General features: G+C 39.4%; 3 protein-coding genes across 21 annotated transcripts in view; 1 reads left to right on the forward strand and 2 right to left on the reverse strand.

The window, feature by feature from the left end:
• The window catches only part of slc44a1b (solute carrier family 44 member 1b), a 29,723-nt gene extending 18,126 nt beyond the window's left edge, over nucleotides 1-11,597 (reverse strand). The window contains exons 1-8 of one of the 3 annotated variants that reach the window (XM_049586673.1): nucleotides 11,386-11,597; nucleotides 9,223-9,312; nucleotides 3,910-4,052; nucleotides 2,918-3,054; nucleotides 1,331-1,424; nucleotides 1,072-1,241; nucleotides 797-886; nucleotides 564-715 (exon numbers count right to left, since the gene is read on the reverse strand). In XM_049586673.1, coding sequence (XP_049442630.1) covers nucleotides 564-715; nucleotides 797-886; nucleotides 1,072-1,241; nucleotides 1,331-1,424; nucleotides 2,918-3,054; nucleotides 3,910-4,052; nucleotides 9,223-9,312; nucleotides 11,386-11,442 — 933 coding nt within the window. In that variant the 5' untranslated portion in view covers nucleotides 11,443-11,597. Of the gene's footprint in view, nucleotides 1-563; nucleotides 716-796; nucleotides 887-1,071; nucleotides 1,242-1,330; nucleotides 1,425-2,917; nucleotides 3,055-3,909; nucleotides 4,053-9,222; nucleotides 9,313-9,723; nucleotides 10,302-11,385 lie in introns of those variants that run through there. The other 2 variants (XM_049586674.1, XM_049586675.1) reach the window with 2 other exon arrangements.
• A 976-nt stretch (nucleotides 11,598-12,573) lies between these two features.
• On the forward strand, nucleotides 12,574-15,352 carry LOC125894954 (uncharacterized). Of its 17 annotated transcripts, none has more exons than XM_049586693.1 (5): nucleotides 12,574-13,860; nucleotides 13,941-14,614; nucleotides 14,765-14,804; nucleotides 14,885-14,900; nucleotides 14,949-15,175. In XM_049586693.1, the coding sequence occupies exons 1-5, from the start codon at nucleotides 13,767-13,769 to the stop codon at nucleotides 15,154-15,156; spliced, it is 1,032 nt and encodes a 343-aa protein (XP_049442650.1). In that variant the 5' UTR covers nucleotides 12,574-13,766; the 3' UTR covers nucleotides 15,157-15,175. The 17 variants fall into 17 exon arrangements, with proteins under 17 accessions (XP_049442650.1, XP_049442648.1, XP_049442647.1 ...); XM_049586691.1 differs by lacking the exon at nucleotides 14,765-14,804 and adding an exon at nucleotides 14,805-14,844; XM_049586690.1 differs by having other exon boundaries at nucleotides 14,885-15,175.
• Nucleotides 15,169-22,677, reverse strand: part of b4galt1l (DP-Gal:betaGlcNAc beta 1,4- galactosyltransferase, polypeptide 1, like) — a 38,306-nt gene continuing 30,797 nt past the window's right edge. Inside the window, exons 4-6 of the mRNA XM_049586715.1 lie at nucleotides 21,141-21,263; nucleotides 20,479-20,583; nucleotides 15,169-17,479 (exon numbers count right to left, since the gene is read on the reverse strand). Of these exons, the coding sequence (XP_049442672.1) occupies nucleotides 17,350-17,479; nucleotides 20,479-20,583; nucleotides 21,141-21,263 (358 nt within the window). The 3' untranslated portion in view covers nucleotides 15,169-17,349. The remainder of the gene's footprint in view (nucleotides 17,480-20,478; nucleotides 20,584-21,140; nucleotides 21,264-22,677) is intronic.

Consider the following 22,677-nt stretch of genomic DNA (forward strand, 5'->3'; position numbering starts at 1 on the left):
TCTTGATTAAATATCTTGTTTCGTTGAATTTGCACAGTTCCCCGTGTCGTCCAAGGGACAGAGACTAGTTTACAGACAGAGGAGCCTCTCAGCGTCCAACAGTGTTGTTGCTTCTGCTGTTCTGATGTGATGTCATCATGTGAGAGGCATTCAGGAATTTACAGTAATGTTGATCAATGTGTACTGTCCTTTTTATACATAAAATAAACTGAAAGAAAAATACCAATAGTTTGAGATTTTACAACAGAAGAAGAAAAAAGATTCTAAAATCCTGCCTCCCATGTCTCAACACTTGAAAGACTGATTAAAGACATTTTAATCCTAATTACAGCCTCATTTTTAGATTAACAGGATCTGCTGTAACGATCTATAGCTGATGGTCTGAGGTGCATTATGGGACGTGGTCACCTCCTCTCTGTTGGTTAAATTTTACACAGGCTGGGCGCAGAGTAAAACATGAGGAGCACAAGGGCTGAATTTAGTCCCTAAATTATTCAGAGGTGTGTTTTTTGTTTTTTTCCATGAATAAGGACAAACATGTTTGTAACAGTGGGTATGCTTACGGTGAAGACGGTGGCAGCGACGGCGTAGACGAGCAGCGCCTGTCCGCTGTCTCTGATGGCTTCCTCCTTCACCTCCTCCTTCACTTTAGGTGTGGTGTCGTTCCCGTACAGCCGGTGGTCGATGTAGAGCCACCAGAGGACGCTGGTCCCCGCTGGACAAAGATACAACAGGGTTTTAACACACAGTGAAACCAGGTCAAAGTTTCAGCTGCGTAGACAGGAAGTAACCTCACCAAGGGATCCGAGGACGACCAGCGAGGTGAGGATCCAGACGAGGACGGCCGAGATGTAACGAATGATCACCATGAGGATCATGGACAGGACTGACAGACAGACAGACAGACAGACAGAGAGTAATCATTAAAAACCTGCTAAATTTGATTTAAGATCAGGTCGTGATGTAAATATGAATCCTTCATCATCATCATCATCATCATCATTAACAGGAATTAAACCAAAATCAGTGATGATGTAAAAGTTGTGTGACTTGTCTCTTTAAGGTTCTCACCCAGAGCGAGCACACACAGGCCGATGATGATCTCTTTACTGGCGGCGACGCCGGCGATCAGTCGGTGCAGAACGCTGTTATCACTCACAAACGTCACCACCGCCTCCGCAAACTTCGCATAGCAGGAAATGTCCACCGGAGTGCAGCGGTTAAACACTGGCAACGGCTTACTGAGAATGCAAAGAGGTCAGAAAGGTCAAAGGTCACAGAAGTCAGAGGAAGGACATTGAAGTGGTGGCGATGGTGGAGTTAGACATACCTGGGTGGAACAGGAAGTTTAGGACATTTAGAGAACCTCTCGGGTAGACCAGGATATTTATGACCTGCTAACTCGTATGAACACAACTCCGAACCTGAAACAGAAACCCAGAGAGACAGATGTGATGACATCATCAGTTTGTTTTTACCTGCTGAAACCAGGTGTGACTGAACAAAAGTCAGAGCGTCTTTACCTTCTCTAACCAAACAGTCTCTGTGCTAAGTTCTTTATGCTAAATTAAGCTAGCTGTTTCCCCATTTCCAGTTGCTAAGCTAACATAGCTGTTTCCCCATGTTTCCATTCTTTTTGCTAAGCTAAGCTAAGCTAACAGTTGCTGGCTGTAGCTCTATATGTTTAGTGTTTATTAAATGTTGGACTGTTCCTTCAGAGGACACAGACACTCAGCAGCCTGACTGCTGTGACTGACTGTGGACAAAATAATAGAAACGCCTCAGTGACAGAGACGTCTTTCACGAACATGATGTCTGCTGTCATGTTTCAGACAGTGGACACAGTCACAGCGTCCATGATGGAGGACAAACGGAGACGAGTGGCACCAGCTGAACACACAGCTTAATGCTGCCTTTGTTACTGTACTCTGTGTGTGTGTGTGAGTGTGTGTGTGTGTGTGTGCGTGTGGACGGTACTGTACACTGACGGTGTGTCAGGTCACACGTCTGCAGACATTAAATCATCACCATGACGTGACGGCGAGAACCGTCAGTCTGTCCGTCCAGTTTGACCCAGTGCAGACCTGTCTCACTACAGGGAGGAGAACCCTTTACTGTCCTGCTGTTAGCCTTCTGCTAACTGAAGCTAAAGGCTAACAGCTGCAGCTTCATATTTCTGTAGCTAACGTTAGTTAAAGCCTTGAATCACAGTGTGTCGTCCGCCTCACTCCCCGCCGCTACAGACCACCTCACCAGGAGGAGAGTGGGCAGCAGCTCCAGAGATCAAACCCCAGCTCAGACGACGGACAGCCCCAACTCCCCCCTGGATCAGCAAACTTTCTGTTGCTGCTGTTACACAGGTTAGACCTGACGCTGTGACATCCGGCGCTGAGGGGTTTGATCTGGCCAAATTCGAGCCGCCAACTAAAGGTCTGTCTCCAGAGCTGTCGCCCACTCCTGATGAAACAGTCCACAGCGGTGGGGAGTGAGGCGGAGGGAGCGTGGGGCAGCTAGCAGCTTATTCTAGCCTGGGTTACTGTATGTAGCACATGCATGTGCTCATGGTCACCTGGTGGGTGGAGCTTTGTATCAACAGAGAGAGGGTGTATTTTAAAATTCTGCTTTTTCTGTTTTACAGGAATGAAAACTGATTTTTTTTGTTTAACAAAACACCTGATTATAATTTAACAAAATATTACGTCCTGACAGATGTGAACTTTCATTTTAACTTAAAATATTTTTATAAAACTAAAACAGTAAAATTTAACACTGTAGATAAACAAATGTTCCTGGTCTGATAACAATAAATTCTCACTCTAACATTTCCCATCAGCTCCAGAGTGAGCAGGATTTAACCCCAGCCTGTTCAGATGAGTCATGTGACCTGTTCAGATGAGTCATGTGACCTGTGACTCACCATTGAGCATGGCGAACCTCTTGAGGTCCTGGTAGGTCTTGAGCTCCTCGCTGGGACACAGAGACACACACAGAGCCATGGACTTTATCTTCCTCTGTACGATGTCAATGTTACACGGATCCAGGAAGAAGACGAACCTGCAGGACACACAGAGGACAGAAAGGTCACTAAAGGTCACAGAGGGTCACTAAAGGTCACTGATAACCAGGTCACTGGTCAGGGGCCCTGGAGGTCTGAAGCCTCGGTGCATTCAGGGGTCCTGGAGGAGAATGTCAGAATTTGGACGTGGGAGAAAACTAACAAAGACTCTGTAGTGAAAACCCTCCACATTCTTCTTCCTACAACAACAACAATCTGTGATCAGCTGATACACACCTTTTGACAACACACACACACACACACACACACACACACACACAAACACACACACACAGATCACCCGTGCAAACTCTTTGATGTCAGAAACAGATTGTCAGTCGGCCAGAGTTACAAACGTGGTCACATGTCTAATCACAAACTGTTTGTTTAAAGGGCAAAGAATACTGTCAGGTGATTGGATGAACCGTCTGTTTATCACCATCTATCAAAGGATGACGTCAGCCAATCAGATCAACCTGCTGACCAGCAGAGTAAATTAACCTCTTTGTTAGAAAAGTAAAAACATCTTTTCCATCACGAGAAACCTTCAGTGCTGTGTGACTGCAGCAGCCACGCTAACCTCTTCAGTCGCCTCTCTGTGTCATCACGCACACCTAATCCCCGCCCACAGCTGACAGTAGCTCCTCAGAGGACACTGATTGGTCCAAACCACACAAACGCATCACCTGAGCCTGACAAGATGGATTCTCTCGTGACCTTGTAACATCACAACAGAATCCAGCTTCTGTGCAAAGTCACCACAACAAGGTCACAGAGTCACACTGACACTCAGGAGTTACGGTCACTGCAGGAGCACATTAACATTACACAGTGCAGGGGACATATAAACCTACTTCCTGTCGGTGTGGTCGAGGCCGCTCAGTCGGACGCCTTCGATCTGCTCGTTGCGTTGACCACACGTGTTGCCATAGCTGTCGTATCCGAAAACAAGGCGAGCGGCGCCGCCGGTGACGATGGTGAAGCCGCAGATGCTGCCCTGCAGGACACAGACACCGATGCTGTTAGTCATCTGATATGTCAAGGTTTTACCAGATATTAAAGAGATATGATGATATGATGATATAATCATATAAACATGTGTTATCAGAAATATGATCATATAAACATGTGTTATCAGATATATGATCATATAAACACGTATTATCAGATGTATGATGATATAAACACGTATTATCAGATGTATGATGATATAAACATGTGTTATCAGATATATGATCACATAAACACGTGTTATCAGATATATGATCACATAAACGTGTTATCAGATATATGATCATATAAACACGTGTTATCAGATATATGATCACATAAACACGTGTTATCAGATATATGATCACATGAACATGTGTTATCAGATATATGATCATATAAACATGTGTTATCAGATATATATGATCACATAAACATGTGTTATCAGATATATGATCATATAAACGTGTTATCAGATATATGATCACATAAACATGTGTTATCAGATATATATAATCATATAAACATGTGTTATCAGATATATGATCATATAAACATGTGTTATCAGATATATATGATCACATAAACATGTGTTATCAGATATATATGATCATATAAACATGTGTTATCAGATATATATAATCATATAAACATGTGTTATCAGATATATATAATCATATAAACATGTGTTATCAGATATATGATCATATAAACGTGTTATCAGATATATATAATCATATAAACATGTGTTATCAGATATATGATCATATAAACATGTGTTATCAGATATATATAATCATATAAACATGTGTTATCAGATATATGATCATATAAACATGTGTTATCAGATATATGATCACATAAACATGTGTTATCAGATATATATAATCATATAATCATGTGTTATCAGATATATGATCATATAAACATGTGTTATCAGATATATGATCACATAAACATGTGTTATCAGATATATATGATAATATAAACATGTGTTATCAGATATATGATCACATAAACACATGTTATCAGATATATATGATCATATAAACATGTGTTATCAGATATATGATCACATAAACACGTGTTATCAGATATATATGATCATATAAACATGTGTTGTCAGATATATATGATCATATAAACACGTGTTATCAGATATATATGATCATATAAACATGTGTTATCAGATATATATAATCATATAAACATGTGTTATCAGATATATGATCATAAACATGTGTTATCAGATATATGATCATATAAACGTGTTATCAGATATATGATCATATAAACATGTGTTATCAGATATATATGATCATATAAACGTGTTATCAGATATATGATCACATAAACATGTGTTATCAGATATATGATCATATAAACATGTGTTATCAGATATATATAATCATATAAACATGTGTTATCAGATATATGATCATATAAACATGTGTTATCAGATATATATAATCATATAAACATGTGTTATCAGATATATGATCATATAAACATGTGTTATCAGATATATGATCACATAAACATGTTATCAGATATATATAATCATATAAACATGTGTTATCAGATATATGATCATATAAACATGTGTTATCAGATATATGATCACATAAACATGCGTTATCAGATATATATGATCATATAAACATGTGTTATCAGATATATGATCACATAAACACATGTTATCAGATATATATGATCATATAAACATGTGTTATCAGATATATGATCACATAAACACATGTTATCAGATATATGATCACATAAACATGTGTTATCAGATATATTTAATCATATAAACATGTGTTATCAGATATATGATCATATAAACATGTGTTATCAGATATATGATCATATAAACATGTGTTATCAGATATATATGATCATATAAACATGTGTTGTCAGATATATATGATCACATAAACATGTGTCATCAGATATATATGATCATATAAACATGTGTCATCAGATATATGATCATATAAACATGTGTTATCAGATATATGATCATATAAACATGTGTTATCAGATATATATAATCATATAAACATGTGTTATCAGATATATGATCATATAAACATGTGTTATCAGATATATGATCACATAAACATGTGTTATCAGATATATATAATCATATAATCATGTGTTATCAGATATATATAATCATATAAACATGTGTTATCAGATATATGATCACATAAACATGTGTTATCAGATATATATGATAATATAAACATGTGTTATCAGATATATGATCACATAAACACATGTTATCAGATATATATGATCATATAAACATGTGTTATCAGATATATGATCACATAAACACGTGTTATCAGATATATATGATCATATAAACATGTGTTGTCAGATATATATGATCATATAAACACGTGTTATCAGATATGTATGATCATATAAACATGTGTTATCAGATATATATAATCATATAAACATGTGTTATCAGATATATGATCACATAAACATGTGTTATCAGATATATGATCATATAAACGTGTTATCAGATATATGATCATATAAACATGTGTTATCAGATATATATGATCATATAAACGTGTTATCAGATATATGATCACATAAACATGTGTTATCAGATATATGATCATATAAACATGTGTTATCAGATATATATAATCATATAAACATGTGTTATCAGATATATGATCATATAAACATGTGTTATCAGATATATATAATCATATAAACATGTGTTATCAGATATATGATCATATAAACATGTGTTATCAGATATATGATCACATAAACATGTTATCAGATATATATAATCATATAAACATGTGTTATCAGATATATGATCATATAAACATGTGTTATCAGATATATGATCATAAACATGCGTTATCACATATATATGATCATATAAACACGTGTTATCAGATATATGATCACATAAACATTTGTTATCAGATATATATGATCATATAAACATGTGTTATCAGATATATGATCACATAAACACATGTTATCAGATATATGATCACATAAACATGTGTTATCAGATATATTTAATCATATAAACATGTGTTATCAGATATATGATCATATAAACATGTGTTATCAGATATATGATCATATAAACATGTGTTATCAGATATATATGATCATATAAACATGTGTTGTCAGATATATATGATCACATAAACATGTGTCATCAGATATATATGATCATATAAACATGTGTCATCAGATATATGATCATATAAACATGTGTCATCAGATATATGATCACATAAACATGTGTTATCAGATATATATAATCATATAAGCACATGTTGTCAGATATATGATCATATAAACGTGTTATCAGATATATGATCACATAAACATGTGTTATCAGATATATGATCATATAAACATGTGTTATCAGATATATGATCACATAAACATGTGTTATCAGATATATATAATCATATAAACATGTGTTATCAGATATATGATCATATAAACATGTGTTATCAGATATATATGATCATATAAACGTGTTATCAGATATATGATCACATAAACATGTGTTATCAGATATATGATCATATAAACATGTGTTATCAGATATATGATCACATAAACATGTGTTATCAGATATATATAATCATATAAACATGTGTTATCAGATATACGATCATATAAACATGTGTTATCAGATATATATGATCATATAAACATGTGTTATCAGATATATGATCAAATAAACACGTGTTATCAGATATATATGATCATATAAACATGTGTTGTCAGATATATATGATCATATAAACACGTGTTATCAGATATATATGATCATATAAACATGTGTCATCAGATATATGATCATATAAACATGTGTTATCAGATATATGATCACATAAACATGTGTTATCAGATATATATAATCATATAAACACATGTTGTCAGATATATGATCATATAAACGTGTTATCAGATATATGATCACATAAACATGTGTTATCAGATATATGATCACATAAACATGTGTTATCAGATATATGATCATATAAACGTGTTATCAGATACATGATCACATAAACATGTGTTATCAGATATATGATCATATAAACATGTGTTATCAGATATATATAATCATATAAACATGTGTTATCAGATATAAGATCATATAAACATGTGTTATCAGATATATGATCATATAAACATATGTTATCAGATATATGATCACATAAACATGTGTTATCAGATACATATAATCATATAAACATGTGTTATCAGATATATGATCATATAAACATGTGTTATCATATATATGATCACATAAACATGTGTTATCAGATATATATGATCATATAAACATGTGTTATCAGATATATGATCACATAAACACATGTTATCAGATATATGATCACATAAACATGTGTTATCAGATATATGATCATATAAACATGTGTTATCAGATATATATAATCATATAAACATGTGTTATCAGATATATGATCATATAAACATGTGTTATCAGATATATATAATCATATAAACATGTGTTATCAGATATATGATCATATAAACATGTGTTATCAGATATATGATCACATAAACATGTGTTATCAGATATATATGATCATATAAACATGTGTTGTCAGATATATATGATCACATAAACACGTGTTATCAGATATATATGATCATATAAACATGTGTCATCAGATATATGATCATATAAACGTGTTATCAGATATATATAATCATATAAACACATGTTGTCAGATATATGATCATATAAACGTGTTATCAGATATATGATCACATAAACATGTGTTATCAGATATATGATCATATAAACATGTGTTATCAGATATATGATCACATAAACGTGTTATCAGATATATATGATCATATAAACATGTGTTATCAGATATATATAATCATATAAACATGTTATCAGATATATGATCATATAAACATGTGTTATCAGATATATGATCATATAAACATGTGTTATCAGATATATGATCATATAAACATGTGTTATCAGATATATAATCATATAAACATGTGTTATCAGATATATATGATCATATAAACATGTGTTATCAGATATATATGATCATATAAACATGTGTTATCAGATATATGATCATATAAACTTGTGGTGTAAGGTTCGGGGTGGTTACCATGCCGACGCAGAAGACGGTGAAGAGCAGGAACCAGGGCAGGTCGGTGCAGCTCCGGTCCTCCAGTGGTCTCCATTCTCTCTTTGTCCTCTGAAACACACACAAACACACGGTCACACCGGGAGCGGAGCCGGGCCTGCAGCACCGGGCCGAGCCGAGCCGTGCCGGGCTGGGTCCACCTCTCAGGCCCGATCTCCATCACCAGTCAGCCCACACACAGCTCCATGTTGAACCGGAGCGGAGCAGCAGAGAGCTGAGCAGTGACATGACGGTCCCGTTACCAGGCCCCGGTAACCCGCCTGGAGCTAATTGGATTACAGCTCCTGGCTCTAATCCCAGCTCGGCCCTCTCTGCTCCCCGGGACCGGTTTCCCTTTCACCGTGAAAAAACAAACACGCACCGGTGCTCTGCTGAAGGGCACCGGGTGGGGGGGGGGGGGGGGGGGGTGGAGGAGGGAGAGGACGGTACCGGGCCGGGCCGAGCCGGACCGGCCGCTCTTACCTCCGTGCTACCGCAGCATCCCATTGCAGTCAGGGTGGACGTGCCCGGAGCCTCACGGAGCCTCACGGAGCCTCACGGAGCTTCACGGAGCTTCAGCTCAGCAGCAGCGGGGTCTGGAAACCGACAGGCGGGGGAAGAGACGGACAGCCCCGCGCGCTCTGCCTGCATGCACTCACTGCGCAGCGGCGCGATCCCGGAGGCCGAGCCCGGAGCGGAGACGGTCCCGACGGTCAGACGGAGCGGTCCGGCCCGCTGAGCATGCTACTGTCGGTGCCTCCTCCGGTTACCGTACCAAGCTGGGATTAACGGCCGAGGATTTCTCCGCCACACTTCCTGGTGGGCCGTCAGGTGCAGCGGCCATTCATCTCATTGCGCATGCGCAATTCGTGCTCGTGCCGGAGCGGAGAAGCTGAACAACAAACCGTTTTACCGGCGGAGCTGCAGGTGTAATACCCGGAGTGACCACTGAGTGGAGGCTGACGGCAGGGTGGCGCTGTTTCCACCTCAAAGACAAACAATTAACAACGGGTTGGGTTTGTAGATTTAGTTTTTGTAGTTTTCTTCTATTTATTTGTAGTTTTATTGATGTCTTCTTTCATTTATTGGTGTTTTTAATTGTATTTTTGTATTAATTTGTAGTTTTATTTACATGTTCTTTTGTTTATTTGTAGCTTCTGTTTTCTTTTATCTACTTGTAGTTTTATTTATGCATTGTTTTAGTTGTTTGTTGTTATGTTTATGTCTTTTCATTTGTTTGTAGTTTTATTTGTGTTCTTTTATTAATTTGTAGGTTCATTGATGTGTTCTTTTGTTTATTTGTAGTTTTATTTATGCATTGTTTTAGTTGTTTGTGGTTATATTAATGTCTTTCATTTGCTTGTAGTTTTGTGTTCTATTTATTTGTATCCTTATTTGTGTTCTTTAATTAACTTGTAGTTTCACTGATGTGTTCTTTTATCTACTTGTGGTTTTATTTGTTTGCTTGTAGATTTATGTTTTTTATTTGTTTCTAGTTTTATTCTAATATTTTAAATATTCAGCATGTTGATGTTATTGAGTTCCTGTGTTACATTAAATGTATAATTATTATAATTTTTACACCTGTAGTGAAATGTTTTCAACGTCACAGCTGATATTTATTGGTTATAAATATATTTACATTTTAACAAATATTCTGATACTCTTGTACTTGTTAGTTGTGATGCAGCGTTTTCACATTGTTGAACTTCTACTTCTACAGGATCACAGGACGTCTTCCACCACTGACAAATCAGACTTGATTAAAGATGATCAGACTTATAAAGTGTTAAAATCATTTCCTTTTAGTAAAAGTAATGACACCACAGTGTGGAAATTCTCTGTTACAAGAAAAAGCCCTAAATAAATGTACAGAAGGAGTGAAAAGTATGTTATGTTACTGATGTGTTCATATGTTTGTGGTATTTAAGGCTGTAATGTGTTTAATCTTTTTTTATGAACTCATGTTTTATATGTGTAAACTAACAGCTGTCAGATGCGTCCTGCAGCACAGAGGAGCATTAAGAACATCACGTCCATCACGTCCATCACTGCCTCACAGTCCAGCAGCTTTAATGAAGACGAGGCATTCACTGTCGACACGTAAAACCACAAATCTTTTATCTTTTTTTATCTTTTATTTACCTTTTTTCTCAGATAAACCTGCTGCTGAGAGCTCGAGGAGAGACGCTTTGGGTCCATGTTCCTGGAGGGTCCTGGATAGTCCTGGAGAGTTCCGGAGAGTCCTGAAAGTCCTGGATAGTCCTGGAAAGTCCAGCAGAGTCCTGTAGTTCCTGTGAGACTGAGGACAGCAGCGATGTGGGTCTGATCAGCCTGCAGAGCACAGAGAGCTTTTGTCTTATTGTTTACTGTTGTACCAGGCTGAACACTGAGTGTGTGTGTGTGTGTGTGTGTGTGTGTGAGAGTGAGAGAGAGAGAGAGAGAGAGAGAGAGAGAGAGAGAGAGAGAGAGAGAGAGATATTTCTTATCGAATCTTTAAGGAAGTAAAAACTGATATTTTTGTCACATAATAATTTAATTTAATACAAAATGAATATTTTGGCTCTCGTGTTCTTTTCATCACATTTACATTTGTCCTTCCCTTTAAATAAAAACAAAATAAATAAAAGTGAAAAATGTTTTTTATCTTTAAAGGACAGGTTGAATCTTCATGATGTCATGGAAAGTTACTGAGTACATTTACTCGAGTATACTGTGTCTCCAGTTAGTTTTACTTAGTACTTGTACCGCAGTTTGTTTCAGCTTCATTTATACAGTCAAAGAAAAATATCAGGAAAACATTCAAAACACAAAGAAACAAAAAACTAAATAAATAAATAAATGAAATCAGTTCAGGGAGAAAAATAAGACAAAAAAACCCCTAGATGAACAGAAATAAAATACAAATTCAAAGGACAGATATTCACTTACAGTGCAGTAATTTATTATACTTTTACTGCACTACATTTTTTTTATTGATTACTTTTAAAAAATGTACAAAAAAACCCCAAACAAATAATTGATCGGTTATCGGTTACAAATACGAGTAACTGTTATGTTTTATACATATAAATATGTTTTTGTTATAAATTATAGATAAATCTAAGGTATTAATATGTCATGAATATAAGTCATTGTTATAAGTATTAGATAAATATACAACTGTTGTAAATAAACAAATATATGTTATTATGTTATAGACAAACACACATCATTGTTACAAGTTACAAATAAAAACAAGTTATTGATAAAGTTATAATGTTATTGTTTTAAGTTAAGTTAAATATTTCTATATTATAATAAGTTATTGTTATGAGTCATAGATAAACATGTTATTGATATGTTATTGATAAATATAAGTTAGAATAATTTATAAATGTTATTGAAGTTATAGATAAATATAATTATTAGTTTAAGATAAATAAAATGTTATTTAGAGGTGAATATAAGTTGATATAAGATACAGATAAATAAACTCATTATAAGTTATTGATAAATATGTTACTGTTAAAACATATAAATGTTACTGTTGAAAATTATAGATAAATATATTTGTTATAAGTTCTCGCTAAATATAGATGTTATTGATATAAGTTAAAAAAAATATGCCATAGATAAATATGTTGTTATAGAGAAACAGAGACTATGCTACTCTGATAAGTTAAAATGTTATAAATATTAGTTATAAGTTATTAATATAAGTTACTGTTGTATGTTACAGATAAATATGTTATTGTAATAAGTAAAAGATAGATGTAAGATATAGAAAAATGTAAGTTATTGTTAGACAGAGGCCGGAGGAAACTTTGTCTCTGCAGATGTTTCAATAAACTTTAGTCAGTTAAAAATCATTACGGACTGAACTTCCTGTTGTTTCTTTCTTCTTCTCCTGTTTCTGTCTCAGGACTTTAACTCACTTCCTGTTGACAGCAGAGAATCTGATCTGAGATCTGCTGCTGTCGACACAAACTGAACGAGTTTGACCTGCAGAAACTCTCAGCAGCCTACAAACTGATCCTGTTACAGCTTCCTGTTTATATTTCTGTTTCTATCCTTCAACATGAGCCACCTGGTCCTCAGACACAAGGCTGCGGCGCTGCCTCCTGTCTACAGTTTAGTCGTTGCTGAATACATCCACGTCCTGCAGGTGGAGCTGTTGGGTAGCTAACTGACAAAGCTAACATTTGCATGCTAACACAGAAGATTTTCAAATTACGTTTTATTAAAATAACACAACAAAACTATAATTATAAAACATTGAAACTTCCCTCTCATTATTAACTGTGATTAAAGCTACCACACAGAAATTAAAAGGTAATAAACATTTATAAATATTCATCTTTAGCCTCTAAAACAGAAATGTTTGGACGTTGTTTGGATGTCAGGACAGATGTTTGCTAAAAACAGATTTACACATTTAATGAATTCTTTATCAACTGAGACATTTCTGAAGTTCAATGACCTGATTTAAATCAATGGGTTGAAGGTTGTTACTGAGTTTATGTTCAGACTAACGTTCAAAGGCGATGATGGTGGACAGGTGGACATGTGGACCGGAGGACATGTGGACAGGTGGACCGGAGGACATGTGGACATGTGGACCGGAGGACATGTGGACAGGTGGACCGGAGGACATGTGGACCAGAAGACATGTGGACCGGTGGACCAGAAGACATGTGGACCAGAAGACATGTGGACAGGTGGACCGGAGGACATGTGGACCAGAAGACATGTGGACAGGTGGACCGGAGGACATGTGGACAGGTGGACCGGTGGACATGTGAACAGGTGGACCAGAGGACAGGTGGACCAGAGGACATATGGCCCAGAGGACATGTGGACAGGTGGACTGGAGGACAGGTGGACCAGAGGACATGTGGACAGGTGGACCGGAGGACATGTGGACCGACCGGAGGACATGTGGACAGGTGGACCAAAGGACATGTGGACCGGAGGACATGTGGACAGGTGGACCAGAGGACATGTGGACAGGTGGACCAGAGGACATGTGGCCCAGAGGACATGTGGACAGGTGGACCGGAGGACATGTGGACAGGTGGACCAGAAGACATGTGGACAGGTGGACCAGAAGACATGTGGACAGGTGGACCGGAGGACGTGGACCAGAAGACATGTGGACATGTGGACCGGAGGACATGTGGACAGGTGGACATGTGGACAGGTGGACCGGAGGACATGTGGACAGGTGGACCGGTGGACATGTGGACAGGTGGACCAGAGGACATGTGGACAGGTGGACCGGAGGACATGTGGACCGGAGGACATGTGGACAGGTGGACCGGTGGACATGTGGACCAGAGGACATGTGGACAGGTGGACCAGAGGACAGGTGGACCAGAGGACAATTGGACAGGTGGACCGGAGGACATGTGGACAGGTGGACCAGAGGACATGTGGCCCAGAGGACATGTGGACAGGTGGACCGGAGGACATGTGGACAGGTGGACCAGAAGACATGTGGACAGGTGGACCGGAGGACGTGGACCAGAAGACATGTGGACAGGTGGACCGGAGGACATGTGGACAGGTGGACATGTGGACAGGTGGACCGGAGGACATGTGGACCGGAGGACATGTGGACAGGTGGACCGGTGGACATGTGGACCAGAGGACATGTGGACAGGTGGACCAGAGGACAGGTGGACCAGAGGACAAGTGGACAGGTGGACCAGAGGACATGTGGACAGGTGGACCAGAGGACATGTGGCCCAGAGGACATGTGGACAGGTGGACCGGAGGACATGTGGACAGGTGGCCCAGAGGACATGTGGACAGGTGGACCGGAGGACAGGTGGACCAGAGGACATGTGGACAGGTGGACCAGAGGACATGTGGACAGGTGGACCAGAAGACAGTGAAGGTGAACATATCAGATGGCTGCTGGAGAAGAAATGACTCAGACTTCAATTCAGTTCTTAACTTTTATTTTTTGACATCACATTTTTGTCCTCTTACATTTACACAGACTGGTTCCCTCCGCCAGTTAAACCAGTCCAACCAGTTCCACTGGATTCATTTAAGGCACATTAAAGGCGATTCATTCACTTATTAACAAAATAATGAAGATTTTTGGTCTGAAAATAAACAAACAAACAAACCTGTCAACAACATGAACACACATTCATATGCTTCTATCTTTGTGAGAACCTTCACAGATATATTGCATTCCTAAGCCCATTACCCTAACCCTGACCTTAACCACCACAGCTAAATACCAAACCCCGACCCCGACCCTAACCTAAACCTGATTATAACCTGAACCTTAAATCAAGTCTGTGCCCTCTAACAGGCCACTAAAGAGGAGCAAAGCAGCAACAATGTCCTCATTTACCAAAATGTCCTTGCTTTGTTCAAAAAAAAAGTTTCGGTCCCCACTATGTATCAAATACAATCAACACACACACACACACACACACACACACACACACACACAATTTGATTCAGAGTTTCACCTGTCGGGTCCCTCAGTCTGATCTGGACACACACCTGCAGCTGTCAGGTGACCTCATGTTAGAGTCTTTGGACCAACAGCTCTGATAAGGACACTTGGAGATACAATCGATCAAAGTATTGATTGTTTTGGCTGAAAGCTCATCAGGATGCAGATTTTAAAGATAAACTCTGCAGGATGAAAATGAACATATACACTCACAGAGTCGTCACAATGACCCGCTCCCAGTGTGGTGGTGAGTTTATCTGCAGAGACTCCGCTCTCTGACTGGAGTTTATTACTCTCTGCTTATTCTGCCGTGTTCAGGACGTTCCTGGTCACAGCGCTCAGGTGAGGTCGGGACTTTGTAAAAAAGGTGGCAACCAGGTGCCAGACCGTCAGCAGCATGCATCCGAGAGGAAGCTACAAAAAACACGGACACAGAAGGATAAAGAGCAAATACAGGAACAAGAGTGAACCTGGGGTCGGATTTCACTTTGACTGGTGAGTACGTGCAAGGGACGGCTGTGATTTATTAAAGTGGGGCTGTATGACGCATTTATCCACAGTCACTGTGTTACACACACTAACTGATGGAGGCAGCAGCAGACCAGCAGCTCCTGTGTTCACTGGTGTTAAGTCTGGCTGAGAAGAGAGAGATATAACAGCTTTATTCTCGTGTTGGAAATCACTGTCTGTTTCTCCAAACTGGAGAACTGACATCTACTGTAGGTGACACACTGTCTACAGATAAATACCTCATATAAACACACTTTAATAAGTCCAAACTGTCCCTCTGACAAACAGTAACTGTCACTTCCTGCAGAGTTTACCTTTAAATGAATCACAGAACCCACTGATTGTATCAAAAATAAACATCAATTAATCACCTGATTATCAAAGACTTGCACACACACACACACACACACACACACACACACACACACACACACACACACACACACAGGGTTGTGTGTTTAGATCTAGTTAAAGCTCAGTTCAGTCAGCGGCCCTCGAGTTTCAGATGATTCCGATTATTTTGTTTTTTATCTAAATAAAAAACTGAACCTGAACTCGACGGCCGCTCGCTGCCTTCGTCTCACAGTCTTCATCAGCAGGTGGACTCAGATCTCACCTGAGTCGCCCCCCTCTGAGGAAGACCATGAGGCTGGTTAAAGCAAGTAAGAACCAGACCAACGATCTGGATCAGAATCAGTTTCAGGATCCAGATTAGATCAGACCCAGGACCTGGATCAGGACCTGGATCAGGACAGATCTAAACCCACCCTGTTTATTACCCATAATCCTCCACCAATAAAGCCCGCACTGTGTGGCCCAGCAGCCCTGATTGATTTTCAAAATAAAAGGCTCGTTCAGGATGTGTTGCAGCAGCATCTGACAGACTGACGGAGGCAGCCGATTGGCTACCTTCAGTGACCAATCAGAGACGAGTCCCAGAGGCCCGGCAGAGACAAATAAAAACAACAACAACACAAAGCTTCAGTCTGTTTGTGCAAAAAAGAAGAAGAATCAAAGAAACAGCAGAAACAGCTGATCTGAGTCCAGCACGTCTGATCCTGAAACCTGAAGGCACCATTTGGTTCGACTGCATCAGTCCAGCTCTCCTCTTCCTGTCAGCTGACCTCTGTGGCTCGTCGTCATGGTTTCCCCACGTCCACTGTGATCTTAGTGAACAGGTCAAACTTCTCTATCTTCACCACTTTGTAGGACAAAGAGTTGATCCCGTCTCTGTGCATCGTCTCTCTGGTGTGAGCGATCCGGTTGAACCTGACAGACAAAACAAAGGGACACAGGTGACTGAGGTGTTCTTAAAACTATCCTTCGCCATCTTTACCAGGAAATGGCGACACACTGAGCTTCACAGAGGTGAGGACAAGAACAGGTGTGTGGACAGGTGTCAGATCTGTGCAGAGACACATCTCATACAGTATGAAGATAACATCCAGAACACAAGTCTGGCTCTCATGAGAAACACTTACAACTAATAAAGTCACCTGACGCCACAGTTTCAACACTGATTGGTCCACAGTCACTCCCTTGCATCTATATCCTGCATCTGGGGCAGTGAGGCTCCGTCTGATTGGTCACATATACTGACATTAACGTGTGACTGTGCGACACATGTAAATTACTGTTAATCTCAGCTCAAGACGTCTTTTTTGAGACTGTTATCGCACATGTTGAGGTCATGATGAGAGTAACATTTGGATATATTGTGCAGCTCTCGTAGGAAAATCATCTCTTTCAAGACGCTGAGAGATCCACATCCAGACCGACCAGGATCAAGCAGCTACAGCCTCCGACCTGTAGCGAGAGGTCGTTCACTCGCCGCGTCATGCACCCTCAAATTTATTGTTTTTATTGTAGGCACGCAGCACATTTTCCCAAACGCACATTTTTCAGTGCATGACAACAGCAGCAGGCACCACATGTCATGTGACGAGGACCGACCAATCACAGCTGACGGATATCTTTCCTTCTTCAGTAAATATCAGTGTGTGATCAATATGGAGGAGGAGATGATCATGTTAGTGCAGAGCTGTCAGAGCGTCACGTCTGCCCCACACACACTCAGGAAGTAGATCAGCTCTGACGTCAGGATCTCTGTAAGTAGGCTGTGATACAGTGCTGGTTATTGTTGCTTAGCAACCTCAGAAACAACCTGTCTCCCCGCCCCTGAAAGTTGGCACAGATGAGTCACAAAAGTATCACCCAGCGTCCGGCCTTGTGCTTTCCAGTTGGTTAAAGACGCAGCATGTGTACGGGCCCTGAGGCAGCTCTGACAGTGAGGACGACCTGCTGGACTGGAGGATGAACTCCAGACTGTCGAACCCAAAACTCTCAAAACCAGCAAAAAAAAGTTCTTTTTCATTCAGACATCAGGTTCAAAGAGTGTCTTCAACACTTCAGGAAATGTAGTGACGTGCCTGCGCTCGTCTCTCGAGCCTGAAGATGTCGACATGCAGGTTTCTTTTCTTGTTACGAAGCTGCAGACACTGAGACCTGCACAGACCTGAAGTGTTCTTAATGGACGTGACTGAATATTTAACTTTCAGTCAGTTTATATTCTTGGTACAGTTTGATTTGTGTTTTGCCTTCAGATGATGCTCTGAGTTCAGGTTATTCTGATGCAGACGGAGAGAGTCGGTTTTTAGACTTCTTTTGGAAATCTGTTTAAGAAGGTGCTGCTGAGTTAAGGACCTTTGGCTGAGGGAGCCTGACACTGTGATTCATGTTGAAAGCTTTTGATGTAAACGTTCCAACAAGGAAAACATCTTGAAAATCTGGAAACTTTTTCTCAACAAGGACCCAGCAGCAGTGAGCTGACTCACATCTCCTGACGTTAGGTGACCCGGTCCACGATCCATCCATCCATGGTGCGTCATGTCTCCATACTGTGACTTCTGTGTTGCCATGGTGTTTTTATTTCTCCATTTCCTGTATGCTGATCATAACTTCTGTTGTTTCAACGAGTTTCTGTTTTATTCTTTCTTTTCTTCGTTTATTGTTTTGTTTGTTTTAATCTTCCTCTGTGTTGGACAGTTCACTGCCTCTGCCACGTCCACATGATCTGTCCTTCAAAGACCCAAAGACAGAAACTTAAAAAATCTTCTGTATTGCCTTTGTCTCTCTTGTAAGAACCTGTACATCATGTGAACAGCAGGGGGCACCATCAGCACGTGTAGTGATGGAGGCATTCAGGCTGGTCGGACACATGCCAGAATAAACGTGGTCACGAGCTGACAGCAGCATTTCCTGTTTCCTTCTTCAGAGCTGAGATCATATCCAAATCCTGAGAGGTTATCAGTCGCAGTCACATTGAAGGTCGGAGAGACGTGATGTCACAGTGTGAGAGAGGAAAGAGACATTTTGTCCTGTTACGGTTCAGAGTTCCTACGGCTTAACTTAGTCTTAAGACTTTTTTTTAAAGACTTTTTTTAAATGCCACTCAGAGGAAAATTTGAGACCAATTTTACAATAACAAAAAAAAAAAAAACCAATTAAAATTTTGCCTGAATTTTTACTGTAAAGTTTTCTTGGTGGTTTTATGTTTCTCAGTCTGCATGTTGGATTCTGCTGCTTTGATTCCCATCGAGAGTTAGAAAAACTTTTAAGATCAAACACACTGAGATTCATCGCTCATACATCGCCTCGCACTGGTTTCAGCTGTGCCGCGATATCTTGGTGAAACAGTCAGTCTTGGTTGAATGCGCAAAGCTCCACATGTCGTCCATGAACAGTTAACTCACAGTGGATCCTCTGAACTGAGCTGAAACTAAACCTGAGTGTTGTTGGTTGGTGTGACGTTAATGTGAGAGGCATTCACTACATTATTATTGAAAAATTGATGATACCAATTATTCGTCAATTATTAGTCAGAAAAAACAATAAACTCATGTCTCCCACGACGTCATTTCTTTTTCTGTACACGAACAGTTTAAACACGAGTTGTGTTCCTCATTTTTTCTTCTTCTTTCTTCAGTTTCCTCAATAATTTAATTTGTCTTATTTTATATCATCTCTTTTATCTATCTGTCCCTGCACTTGTCTTCAGTTGTCACAGTATTACACAATGAAATATAAAAAAAATAACAAAAATTAAACAAATGAAATTACATCCGACTTCCCGTCTGAGCATTTTAAGACTTTTTTAAAGATTGAGATATTTTAAGACCAGTTATGAAAAACAAACGAGTGTCAGGCTGAAGGAGGAGTCACTGATCAGGTGACTCCAGATGTGACTCAGATTATTTCAGGTGTTTTACCTCTGAGGATTGGGCTCGTTCTTTTGGTCTCTCTCGTGGCGGATCATCCGACACTTCCCCATCTCACCGCTGGGTCTGGAGATGGACATGCCTTTAGAGGCCAACCTGAAAACAGAACATGGTCCAGTTCAGACAAACAGTGCTGAGGTCAAAGGTCAGAGCAGAAACAGAGAACAACAGAGGATCAAACCACAGCAGGAGACGAACACAAACATGAACTGTGTCTCGGTCACACAGCTGCGAGACAAACTCTCAACAAGACATCGGACCTCGCTCTGTGTCCGAGGAAGATATGAGACATGATATATGTTAATATGAGGAGAAACAGCTGTGAACAAACACAACGCTTTTATCTGATTGATTTCATGAACTAATCGATCAATAACTCACAACCAGACATGTTCAACAGAAACATTAATCAACAACACTGTGATAACAAATTAAACTCATGATGTGTGACCTGTGTATTTATTCTCTGTTCTGTTTCTTTAAAACGATTCTTGCCATGTAAACAAATTAGTCATTAGTATTTTTCCCTCTCCTACACACCTGTGTGGAAATACATGTGCAAAGTATTCGTTCATTCTCAATCACCCATATGGTGACAGATGTATTTGTCACAAAGTGGACAGATTATATTGTGTATATTTTCTGTGTGTTACCTGTTGTAGATGTCGTCGTCCTCTCCGCCCCAGCCCCAGTAGTTGTTGGGGAAGCCGTTGATCTTCAGGTACTGGTCTTTACTCATCGAGGACACGCCTCCAAAATACTGATTATATGGTAACCTGCAGGACAGACAGACAGACAGACTGTCACACTTTTGACTACAACAGAAAACCTGTACAAAAAGTTGAAACCTGTCAGAAACACACAGTCAGTAAAAATCTGATCTGAGGTCCTGAAGAAGATCCAGTAAAACCTGAGAGACTGAACCTTCATATGAACACACACAGGAAATGGATTTATTGTGTCAGACTTTTAAAATCCCTGTAAACATGTCAGTGTGAGTGAAATGGTCCTGCAGTGAATGTGTCACAGTGGGACTAACACACCCAGATCATGTGACTCCTGCATGTATACAGTCAGTCAGACCCAAACTGGCCGAGGCGCTCTGAGCATGCTCCACAGTTTCCGCCCCGGGCTTTGACCCGGAAGTCCAATAGCATTAAATGTGTAAGAGAAGAAGAAGCCGGTAACAACATGGAGAAATCTACATCCAGAGCCGTGACTTTTTGGACGGACCAAATGTACAGAGCTGTAAAGTTGTCCACCATGGTAGCAGTTAGCTGCTAGCTAACCGTAGCTAACTTGTTTGTCCATTGTTTGGTCTGTGACGTAATAGGTCAACAGGAAAAAGGTCCAATACTAACAAGCTGAAAGGGGGCATATCTCCACCTATCGTAGAGGAGTCGCACATACTTGGCTCAATAAATGGATTCCCCTCCCGTGCTTGTATACTGGGACAAGGACAGTAGGCCAGTTAGATGTCCTCGTCCAGCTGGGACTGGAGCTCCACTTCACTGTTTCCATGGAAACAGACTGAGTGAGTAAAACTAACTGTATTAACAGGGTCAAAGTTCAGACAGTTTTTCGGATGTAAACTCTGGAGCTTCCTTCCACTGTCGACCATAACCCCATCACAGCAGATATTACTGTCTGTTTGTTTCACAGTCACTAACACTGTCAGACACTGACCTGTAACGATCAATCGATCTGAATCGATATATGAGGTCAATGATCAATGATCCAATACCATCAATGCAAAGTGAAAACATCTGTGTCACTGTCAAACTGCAGCAGGCAAGAGGAGGATGATGAGGATAACATCACTCGGGAATAAATCAGTAGTGTGGAAATATTTGATTTTGAAAATACAGGTCAAAATACAGGAAACAATGATGTCACCATCTCACTCCGCTAACGTCTCACTACAGAAACATCAGCTGCTGTTTCAACAATGTTAGGATGACAAATACAGTACAGGCCAAAAGTTTGGACACACCTTCTCATTCAATGCGTTTTCTTTATTTTCATGACTATTTACATTGTAGATTCTCACTGAAGGCATCAAAACTATGAATGAACACATGTGGAGTTATGTACTTAACAAAAAAGGTGAAATAACTGAAAACATGTTTTATATTCTAGTTTCTTCAAAATAGCCACCCTTTGCTCTGATTACTGCTTTGCACACTCTTG

The sequence above is a fragment of the Epinephelus fuscoguttatus genome, linkage group LG9, assembly GCF_011397635.1.
Source record: "Epinephelus fuscoguttatus linkage group LG9, E.fuscoguttatus.final_Chr_v1".
Lineage (NCBI taxonomy): Eukaryota > Metazoa > Chordata > Actinopteri > Perciformes > Serranidae > Epinephelus > Epinephelus fuscoguttatus.